The following is a 12,151-nucleotide window of genomic DNA, read 5'->3' as shown; positions in this document are numbered from 1 at the left end:
TATAACCAGCAGTGAAATATAGGTCCTGTGATGAAATATGCATTAAACTGTTTTTTTGCTATAGTTCTTGTACAAGATTTAAACTGAAGAGTTTTTAAATTAAGAATTTCTCAATTTTTTTAATTAATAAGCTGTTAAATGTTGTAATAACATGGTAAAACCTGTTAACATTAAACATTTGCACATTCACTCAATAGAGACGTTACTCATTAATAAATAAACTGAAGTCAAAATTATTTTGTAAATCACTTTTTATTATAAATCCCATTTTTTCCTCTTTGACCGAGAGGGATGCAGCTGCTCAAAACCTCAATATTTTTGGAAAATATTTCATGAACATTTTAAACCTTGTATATGTGCAAATCTGCAACAAAGAAAAAAGGAAAAATAGGACTTTCTATTTGCCTTTAAGCTGTAAACGCTTTTCACTACGCTGTTTTCCAGTTCTGCTGTTTTCTCCGTAGCTGCATGTCTCAGGGAGTTTGATTTTGCTATCAGAGTAACTTGCCCTGGACTTTCAGTCTTCAAAGCATATTTGTCGGCTGATTCAACAAGAGCCTGCATGTCACTCTCCAGCCTTTTTTTCTTTGATTGAAGCTCCTCAATTTCTTCAAACAGTGCTTTTCTTTTTTGATTCTTTGCTTGTGTTTCTTCTCCTCCAAGCTGGCTAAGTATCTCTGTCTTGCACAGATAGTAGCAGTTCTTTGGCAACTGCCACATTTTCGATTCCTCCTACAACCCGGAGGTGATCGACAATCATCCTCTGAGCTCTGTATCCTCTACAAGGTTCTGACAGAGAACCCCCTCTCATCCGTCAGAAGGAGTTGACGGCACATTTCCAGAGTTTCTGTCATTGCTTTTCTTTGGACATATAGCAGTGCAGGAGAGTGTCTACTCGATCGCAAAGTGGGTTGAAGTCAGCAAATGCAGAATGGTTTTTTTGCACAACACTATCAATGAAATGTGCATACTGTAGAATAATTTCATCACAGTCCTGCTCATTGATCCTTCCTTGATCTACCAGATAGGCGAGGGTTCTTCTTAGCATGCCGTTCAACTGTTCGGTCTCATTTTCATCTGCCATCTTCACAGGATCCAAGAAGCCCATATATTTCACTAAGATGTATTTCAGGGGAGACTTCTGTTGAAGTTTGTCAACCATTGCAACTAGACCATCTCTGCAGGACCGCCTGAAATCCACGAGGGTGCTTGCGCCAACCTTTAGCTTTACCCTCAACTCCTTTAGGATTCTGCTGGTGACATACCCAAGGTCGACATTTGAGCAGTCCATATAATTTGCTGGCAATTTAATGTCAACATCCAGGAGATTTTTCACAGATTTGGCTTCCTGCATGACCTCTGGTTTTATGAATCTACACATTAGATTCTTCAACATCTTGTGAAGATGTGCAGCTAGAAATGGGACCATTGCTTTATCTGTCTGGTACTTTGTCAGAAATGGGGTGACAGTCTTACTCATTAATATCACTATCAATAGCTATTCATAATTGTTTTCTGCCTCATATTGCTGCTATTTAAATACCCTGGACAACTTTTTGCACATTCCTCTTATTACTATTTAAGTCAACAACATACTGACCTGCACATTTATATTTATATTTTTTTATCTTTTATTTTATTCTCTTTTTTTCTACTTTTCTTTTTCTTAATATTTGTATTCTATATAACTGCACTGTCCTTGGAGCGGACCTGACCTACATTTCCCTGCTGGTTATACTCTGTATAATTGTGTATGTGACAAATAAACTCTTGAATCTTGAGATAAAGCTAAATGTATCTGCGCTTCCAGCAGAGGATTCTTCAGTGCTTGACAGACTTCATCAAATGACTTGCTGTCAGGATTTGGTGTTCTTTTCTCTCCAACAGCACTCACATGAGGCCAATTTTGGCCAGATCTGCAATGCTCTCTCCAAGACAGGAGTGTTTTCTACCCATCTTGTTGGGCAGAATGACAGTGGAAGAAAACCACCTTGTGCATCAGTGACTTTAATATATTCCTCTCGACGGGCAGGACAATCATGTAGGAGCTGGTATATGGCACGTAGAAAACCATCGACCCTCCAACCTGTTGATTGAAGTCCTTTCTGAAATGCCCCATTCACAATATGCAGACCACAGCTGCTCAAATTCAAGAGGTTCAATCCATATTCATCTGCAAGGGACTGTTCGACCTTCTTGTAAATGGACCAATTAACATTTGGTCCATCCATGGATATTTGCAACATGCTTTTCTTTGGCAATGCCTCAGTGCCTTTGTCGAAGGCCAATTTGAGATCATCTGCTCGGGCATGCCCCATGAATTCTGCATCCAAACATTGTGTCTGAACCTGATCACCATCCCAAAATCAGACATGAAAGCCGCTCTGTTTTGATTGTGTCATGCGGAGAGACTCATCGAAGAGCAACACATAGTTCTCCTCTCCAGGTTTGAGATAAACCATAAGCACACTTTGTCTGGCCTCATGAAACGGTCAGGGAACATTGCAGAGAAAAGCTGACCTGTAGAAATGAAATTAAAACTATTATCTCTCCTGAATAAACTAACTGTAAAAATATAAATGAAAAATCAAACAGGCCTTTGATTTGCTTGTTATGACTACAGTTAACAAGAAACACAACATATTACCTTTTACTTTATAATTAAGACCTTTCTGAAGAGGTTTATGAACACTACTTTGTGATGAAGAAATGAAACTCACGTGTTTGTTGTGTAACGCTGATAATTTGCGATTGTCTGTGTGTCCCAAGTGTTGAGGATATTGCGGTAGGTTGCTGCACTGGCATAAACTGATGAATATTTATAGCTGTGAAAAAACCCAACAACATATGAGTGCTTTTGAACCCTACATGGAAGCGGTCTATAATCAATAGATGCAGGAACTAACCATGTATGAACTCTCTAATCTACTTGTCACCCGACAATTAAACACTTTTCTTTATGTAAAGGTTATTAGTCAAAATGCATTTGGAACAATAATTAAACTAATATAGCTGCGAGCAGCGATGACGGGCCCAAGCCGTCAGCATACGCCACCCCGGTGGCATCGATAAAACGGTGCCCAGCGAGCACAAGCATCACAGTAACCCTCTGGCAGTTTGGTTTTAAGGGATACGGCAATTAAAGGGTTAATCCAAACCATCAACTCTGTGAAACACACACACACAGAACATATAAAACTTTAAATTCTGTGAAAATATATTTTTCATTGGTAGTTGATGCTAGTTAATGCATTTACTAATGCTAACAAATGAGAAATTATTATAGTTACCAAAGCTTTTAATGATTTATAAGCATTTTTTAATGATTTATTTTTCCATTAACTAACATGAATAATTTTTTCTAACACAAATTAATAAAGTAAAAAATATATTGTTAATATTTAATGTTATTTGTGAATTAACCAATGTTAAAAAACAACATTATTTAACTGTTGTTAATTTACATCATTAATAAATATATACCATTTAATGTTGATCAAAATCAATTCCAAAATGTGTTAATATATTATTACATTTTAAAGTTTTATCTTTTGAACATGACTATTTTTCTAATATAAAAAATATTTTGTTCATTGTTAGTTCATTGTAAGTTCATACTATCAATGAAGAATTAACATGCTGTAAAAAATATATTTTTCATTGTTAGTTCATGTTAATTAATGCATTCACTACTGTTAACAAATGAGACTTAATTATAAAGTGTTATCAAAACCTTTAATGCTTTATAAGCATTTTTTAAGGATTTTATTGAGATGTTTAAACAGACCCTCTCTCTCTCTCTCTCTCTCTCCCCCTCCACACTCACTGAACTCACACAGTCAGTCACCCACCCAGTCACCTACCGCAAACATTAGAAGCACAGAGACAGGAGAACTCTGATAGTTTTTAAATTTTCTCCTCCGCATAGTGTATTGTAAATTCATGAAATTAATCACATATCCTCAGACTGTATTGTTCTGTGTATGTAATTTTTTATAAAGTGTTTGGAAGCTGCTCTTAAAAGAAAAAAAAAATGAAAAGTTTTCTCTTTTTTACTGTAATTTTAATAAATTGCCATTAAATCATCGTTCAAGATATCCTAAATCCGTCCGCAATTTAGCATCTTCAGTATTTTGGCATCATAAGAAAAAATGTTTGGTGTGATTTACGTGTTTCTGTTTGGAGGAGTATGAATTTGTTTACAGCCTGTTTAAAAACAAAACCCACATTAAAATAAATATAGCCGACTTCCTGTTGGTCGTAGCTAATGACTGTAAATTAGAAAGTTGTCCGGATTAATAAGAACAATTTATGTACCGAGTTTGGTGTCTGTAGCTATCATTATATATATATAAACATTAATAATTATATACCATTTAATGTTGATCAATATTAATTCCAAAATGTGTTAATATATTATTACATTTTAAAGTTTATCTTTTGAACATGACTATTTTTCTAACATTAAAAAGATTAATAAATGCTTTAAAAAAATTGTTCTTTGTTAGTTCATACTATCATGGAAGAATTAACATGCTGTAAAAATATATTTTTCATTGTTAGTTCACGTTAATTAATGCATTTCCTAATGTTAAGAATTGAGACCTTATTTAATGATTTATAAGCATTTTTTAAAGATTTTAAAAAACAGACCCTCTCTCTCTCTTTCTCTCTCTCACCCAGCTCCTCAATCCACACAGTCACTCACACCCCACCCCACCCCCACCCCCACCCCTCACTCAGCTGCAGTGACAGGGATCTCTCACTCAGCAGTCTAACAGCTTTCTGATAGTTTTTAAATTTTCTCCTCTGCATAGTGTATTGTAAATTCATGAAATTAATCACATATCCTCAGACTATATTGTTCTGTGTATGTAATTTTTTATGAAGTGTTTGGAAGCTTCTCTTAAAAGATAAAAAAAAAAAAAAATTATCTTTTTTACTGTAACTTTAATAAATTGCCATTAAATCATCGTTCAAGATATCCTAAATACGTCCGCAATTTAGCATCTTCAGTATTTTGGCATCATGATAAAAAATGTTTGGTGTGATTTCCGTGTTTCTGCTTGGAGGAGTATTAATTTGTTTACAGCCCGTTTTTAAAAAAAACCCACATTAAAATAAATATAGCCGACTTCCTGTTGGTCGTAGCTAATGACTGTAAATTAGAAAGTTGTCCGGATTAATTAGAACAATTTATGTACCGAGTTTGGTGTCTGTAGCTAAAACTAACCCCCCCATTTTTGACAAAAGGTGGCGCTATAGAGTGCCTCTTCCACGCCCGTTTATGAGCTTTTTCCAGTGTCTAACTATCATTAATACTCATATGTGTGTTGAGTTTCATGACATTCTAAACATGTTATCTGCCTCAAAATCACCAGAAACGAATTTTCAACTTTGACACGTTGCCATGGCAACATACTTTTAGATATCAATATTGCCTTCACAGTTTTACATCGGCCGTGTTTTGACATTATTCTGGTGAAGTTTGAAGCAAATCGAGTAAAAAGAAGATGCTGAATTCAAAGCATTTTGAAAACGACACACTTCCTGCAGCCAGTTGGTGGCGCTATAACTTTCAGTCATAATAGTCACATCTATCCGATCGGCATCATACAACGAACAAATCACTGAAGTTTGATATACATCATACAATGTATGTGGACGTTATTAGGCATTTCCTGGGTCTCATTTTTCGCCATAACTTCATCGCCTCGCCACGGGCAAACCGTTCGACATATCAAAAATATCTTCGCAATTTAGCGTCCCCAATGTCTTGAGATCATGTTCACCGAGTTTGGTGGCAATCGTATGGAAATCCTCAGAGGAGTATATCAAATTCCAGAGCATGCGCTTTTTAAACAGCCCTGAATAGCCGACTTCCTGTTGGGCGGAGCCTATGACATGCTGCGCGGAAGTTGTTCAGCTCAATGAGTTCTATATGTGTACCGAGTTTCATATGAATACGTGCAAGTATGTGTGAGCTATACATCAAGTTTTCTGACAATTTTCCAGGGGGCGCCGTAGAGCCCCTGTGCCACGCCCGGGTCCCAGCCTCAGCGGCGTCCTAATGGCCGCAGGTTCCAATGTGCGTGCCAATTTTCGAGAGTTTTCGGGCACGTTAAGGCCCCCAAAAGTGCCCGGATGATTGAAATAAAAAATAAAAAAAAAAATAAAAAAAAAAAAAATAATAATCCTTAGAAGAACAATAGGGCCCTGCGCCTTACTGGCTTGGGCCCTAAATATAGCTGCGAGCAGCGATGACGGGCCCAAGCCGTCAGCATACGCCACCCCGGTGGCATCGATAAAACGGTGCCCAGCGAGCACAAGCATCACAGTAACCCTCTGGCAGTTTGGTTTTAAGGGATACGGCAATTAAAGGGTTAATCCAAACCATCAACTCTGTGAAACACACACACACAGAACAACATATAAAACTTTAAATTCTGTGAAAATATATTTTTCATTGGTAGTTGATGTTAGTTAATGCATTTACTAATGCTAACAAATGAGAAATTATTATAGTTACCAAAGGTTTTAATGATTTATAAGCATTTTTTAATGATTTATTTTTCCATTAACTAACATGAATAATTTTTTCTAACACAAATGAATAAAGTAAAAAATATATTGTTAATATTTAATGTTATTTGTGAATTAACCAATGTTAAAAAACAACATTATTTAACTGTTGTTAGTTAACATCATTAATAAATATATACCATTTAATGTTGATCAAAATCAATTCCAAAATGTGTTAATATATTATTACATTTTAAAGTTTTATCTTTTGAACATGACTATTTTTCTAATATTAAAAATATTTTGTTCATTGTTAGTTCATTGTAAGTTCATACTATCAATGAAGAATTAACATGCTGTAAAAAATATATTTTTCATTGTTAGTTCACGTTAATTAATGCATTTCCTAATGTTAAGAATTGAGACCTTATTATAAAGTGTTATCAAAATCTTTAATGATTTATAAGCATTTTTTAAAGATTTTAAAAAACAGACCCTCTCTCTCTCTTTCTCTCTCTCACCCACTGGCTCAATCCACACAGTCACTCACACAGTCACTCACACCCCACCCCCACCCCCACCCCTCACTCAGCTGCAGGCTGACAGGGATCTCTCACTCAGAAGCAGTCTAAGTCTAACTCTCTGATAGTTTTCAAATTTTCTCCTCTGCATAGTGTATTGTAAATTCATGAAATTAATCACATATCCTCAGACTGTATTGTTCTGTGTATGTAATTTTTTATGAAGTGTTTGGAAGCTGCTCTTAAAAGATAAAAAAAAAAAAAAAATGATCTTTTTTACTGTAACTTTAATAAATTGCCATTAAATCATCGTTCAAGATATCCTAAATCCGTCCGCAATTTAGCATCTTCAGTATTTTGGCATCATGATAAAAAATGTTTGGTGTGATTTCCGTGTTTCTGCTTGGAGGAGTATTAATTTGTTTACAGCCCGTTTTTAAAAAAAACCCACATTAAAATAAATATAGCCGACTTCCTGTTGGTCGTAGCTAATGACTGTAAATTAGAAAGTTGTCCGGATTAATTAGAACAATTTATGTACCGAGTTTGGGGTCTGTAGCTAAAACTAACCCCCTCATTTTTGACAAAAGGTGGCGCTATAGAGTGCCTCTTCCACGCCCGTTTATGAGCTTTTTCCAGTGTCTAACTATCATTAATACTCATATGTGTGTTGAGTTTCATGACATTCTAAACATGTTATCTGCCTCAAAATCACCAGAAACGAATTTTCAACTTTGACACGTTGCCATGGCAACATAATTTTAGATATCAATATTCCCTTCACAGTTTTACATCGGCCGTGTTTTGACATTATTCTGGTGAAGTTTGAAGCAAATCGAGTAAAAATAAGATGCTGAATTCAAAGCATTTTGAAAACGACACACTTCCTGCAGCCAGTTGGTGGCGCTATAACTTTCAGTCATAATAGTCACATCTATCCGATCGGCATCATACAACGAACAAATCACTGAAGTTTGATCTACATCATACAATGTGTGTGGACGTTATTAGGCATTTCCTGGGTCTCATTTTTCGCCATAACTTCATCGCCTCGCCACGGGCAAACCGTTCGACATATCAAAAATATCTTCGCAATTTAGCGTCCCCAATGTCCTGAGATCATGTTCACCGAGTTTGGTGGCAATCGTATGGAAATCCTCAGAGGAGTATATCAAATTCCAGAGCATGCGCTTTTTAAACAGCCCTGAATAGCCGACTTCCTGTTGGGCGGAGCCTAAGACATGCTGCGTGAAAGTTGTTCAGCTCAATGAGTTCTATATGTGTACCGAGTTTCATATGAATACGTGCAAGTATGTGTGAGCTATACATCAAGTTTTCTGACAATTTTCCAGGGGGCGCCGTAGAGCCCCTGTGCCACGCCCGGGTCCCAGCCTCAGCGGCGTCCTAATGGCCGCAGGTTCCAATGTGCGTGCCAATTTTCGAGAGTTTTCGGGCACGTTAAGGCCCCCAAAAGTGCCCGGATGATTGAAATAAAAAATAAAAAAAAAAAAAAAAAAAATAATAATCCTTAGAAGAACAATAGGGCCCTGCGCCTTACTGGCTTGGGCCCTAATAATCCTTAGAAGAACAATAGGGCCCTGCGCCTTACTGGCTTGGGCCCTAATAATACTTTCCAAAGACAAGAAAGACACTAAAGGAAGATTTGTTACTGCCATTCTAAAGAGTATTAGAGCCCTTCTTTACCCGTGTCCATCAATACACTTACAACTGAACTAAATCAAATATTAAAGGAGCATATGATTAAAAAAAAGAAAGAATTATGAGCAAAGAGGGCTGACAGAATGCACGAGAGAGTAAGAGAGGAAAGAGTTTGCAGCTTTCTTATCCCTACTTTCATCAATTATTTCACTAGTTTTAGTTTTCCCTTTTTTAAATCATTATTATATAGAGATAATATTATGAATAAATTTTGCAACTGAGTGAAGAGATGGATAAGGTAATTAGCAAACAAACAACAAAACAGCTGCAGGTAAAGTATGTGTGTAGTATGATCAAGGGCCGCCTGGGGGCGCTGTTCTGCCGAGCACAAACTCTGCTCGAGATACTACAACTATAAATGAATAAATGCACACATTTGCACACATGTAGAAAACATTTATAAAGTAAACGCTTAGTAAATGCATTAAAGTCACGCTAACATACTATTAAACTGTATATTGAACTGTATGAGATCATTACGGCTCGCTGACTCTGACCCAGTGCACGCTCTTCAGTGGCTCCCATGCGATCAATGCGATGCAAATTGAACATCTTGCTAAATGAACATCCGTTGGAACTTTCAGTAGACCGTTCTTATTTAGGTCAATACTGAGCCAAGAATCATTGAATTTGCACTTCCCTGGCATTGGGCCTGTTAATTAGCACTGCTTCTCCATGGGTTCATACGATATACATTGATGGGATCCCGCGGGACGCAAATCTCGCGGTAAAACCTCCAGCTACCGCGAGATTTGCATATTTAAATACCCCGCATATTGCTAGCGGCTCCCTGATTTGTGAAAATGATATGCGATATTAGAATGTTTGCGGGACACACACATTGAACGCCGGGAGGTAATGGTAAGAAATTCAGCGCGAGTCAAATTTAATTAAAGTACTTTCCAGAAGCGTGGGAACCCTGAATGACTTACAGAAGCTATACTCGACTCAGGTTAAGACTGACATAGCAACCCTGGTCTTCATTGATAGTCATATTCCTGTGTGTTTTCTACAAAGCAAATCAAAATCAACACATTTGAACATAATTAAAAGTTTTATTAACATTGCATTGTTTACAAAACCAGCAGAAACACAGAAGAATGTAAATCATCAGATTCAGAGCTGCTCCTCAAAACTTAACGTGGCTTGATGCATGAAAACAGCGTTTTTAGAAGACCAAACTCAAACATTATTAATAAAGCATATCACGTACAGACAAGCAGATCAGTCCAGAATATGAAGCGTTTCCTCCCATAAGGCTTCACGTATTAATACGGTGTTCTTCAAAGATTGTTAATAAATCATACTATTTACAGTCAAGCAGATATGAGCCATAATACAGACACAATGCGTTTAATTCCACGTTAAGCCGTTTCCTTTGGAGGAAACACACTGCATTCTTATTCTACACTCATCTGCTTGTCTGAACATATGATTTATTAATGCGTTTAAAAACACGCATTAAGTGTTTTCCTTATAGCAGTTTTCTATGGGAGGAAAACATTTTACATGTAATTAAACGTGTTGAGCTCATATTATGGCTCATATCTGCTTGTCTGTACATTATATGCTTTATTAATAATGTTTACTGTTTTAATGCATTAAGCCACATTAAGGATTTTAGAACATCCCAGAAGAGCAAGACTTTCTGTTCCGGAAGCAGAACCTCTGGTCTGGGATCAGATCTCCAGTGACCGGTATAACACCGAAGCAAACCTGCGGAGACGTGTACAGGGATGTTTAGTGAGTGATTATCGCAGGCCTTTGCGCTTCATCTGCGTCTTCTTCTTCAGCTCTGAGAGGCGCAGCTTCTTCGTGGATCTCTGTGGTTCTGGAGGCTGCAGCTGGACCACAGGATCTCTGGGCTCGTCCGGAGTCATGAAGACCTCGTCCGTCACGTCCCTCGCCAGCACCTCCTGCTCCTCCGAGCGCTTCTCCTTCAGCAGCTCCTTCACCATCTGCCGCTCCTTCAGCCGGGCTGCCGTGGCCTGCCGGATCATCCGCCGGTTCTGGACACACATCACACACAACACCAGGCTGAGCGGGTTTGAGCTCATCTCCATTTACTCAGAACATCGGACCCATTCTCGATTTTTAACTAGTCAACTTGAAAATGTAGCTATAACATGATTCAATAACTACTTTATTAACCATCTAGTTAAACTCGATTCTATTCCGAGTTCAGCACAAATAAAGACGTAAATCACTTGTTAAATATCTTGAAACAATAAGACGCATGAACTACAACTACATCTCGTACAGACTTATTTTATACATATTATATGGTCAGAAATAATACGAGGAAAATGCTTTAAAAAATTCAAGGTAATTCTAATTCAAAATGACTGAAGAAGGTATAACAGCAGTAGACTATTAACTCCAAATGTTCTGTAAAAACAGCATCTTTCAGTCCAAACCTCAAGTTACTGCTGCAGGTCTGATATTTCATGTTTGCATCTTTACAGGTTTTTTATTCACTTGTGCTGCTTTTCCATTGTTTGTTGTGTGTAAACATGGATGTTTGACTGAAACAGCATTTAAAGACACAGCGCTCAACTTAAGTTCACTCCCATCTTCTTGCATGTTTTTGCTCTTCCTCTGCTGCATCGCATCTTCATCAACAAAAGCTCATTCTGTGTGAATGGTCTAGTGATATGAGTGCATCACACGTTCCTTCACTGTTATCATTGGCATATTGTGAAAGTGTCTAATTCTAACTTTTGTTAATATTTCTATTCAAAATCACAATCCCTCGATTTCTAAAAAATAAAATCGTGGCAAACCATTAAATTCAAATCAATTGATAAAATCAGAAAGAGGCCCTAGTTTGAGGAGGAGTCTGACCGTGTTGGGAGACTGGAAGTGAGGGTTCTCGTACAGCGTGGGTCCGCCGAAGCTGCCCTGGAATATTTTGATGAGATTCAAGACGAACCGCGGACCGATCTCCACCAGAGACGCGTCTTCTTCGATGATCTGCGGACCACAATCACAGAATCATTTACACATGATTAGATCCTCACGCAAACGTCCAGACGCTGGTGCTTCGGCTCACCTGATAGTTCCTGAACCAGATCCTGTGGTCAGCGATGGTGAAGGTCAGAACGTGATCCACAAACGGCTGACTCTTCGGGTGATAGCGAGGCGTGGAGAAGATCTGCAAGAACCACACTCCGTTTAACCACCGATCGGCCGTTTCAACACAAACACGTTCAGTAATTACGAGCCGTGTGAGAAAACACAGTCTAGAGGGAATTAAACACGCATGGAAAACTAGAAAGATTCACAAGCATCAGTGTTCAAAATGAATGTATTTGAAAGCAATCAGTATGTGTGTTAATCTGTTTCTCAGCTCCTGAACGAGGATCAAACACAGCTCAGAATGTATTACT

At 37.6% G+C, this 12,151-nt stretch overlaps 1 protein-coding gene across 1 annotated transcript in view; it reads right to left on the bottom strand.

Annotated features, from left to right (window-relative positions):
* Nucleotides 1-9,799: 9,799 nt before the first annotated feature.
* The window catches only part of LOC306862334 (ribosome biogenesis protein BRX1 homolog), a gene marked incomplete at its 5' end in the record, with an annotated part of 8,299 nt that continues 5,947 nt past the window's right edge, over nt 9,800-12,151 (bottom strand). The window contains 3 exons of the mRNA XM_079405086.1: nt 9,800-10,771; nt 11,607-11,735; nt 11,815-11,916. Of these exons, the coding sequence (XP_079261212.1) occupies nt 10,514-10,771; nt 11,607-11,735; nt 11,815-11,916 (489 nt within the window). The 3' untranslated portion in view covers nt 9,800-10,513. The remainder of the gene's footprint in view (nt 10,772-11,606; nt 11,736-11,814; nt 11,917-12,151) is intronic.

Source organism: Barbus barbus (assembly GCF_936440315.1).
Source record: "Barbus barbus genome assembly, chromosome: 43".
Classification (NCBI taxonomy): Eukaryota; Metazoa; Chordata; class Actinopteri; order Cypriniformes; family Cyprinidae; genus Barbus; species Barbus barbus.
Note: the sequence above shows the minus strand (reverse complement) of the source record. Positions and strands in the feature narration are given on the sequence as shown.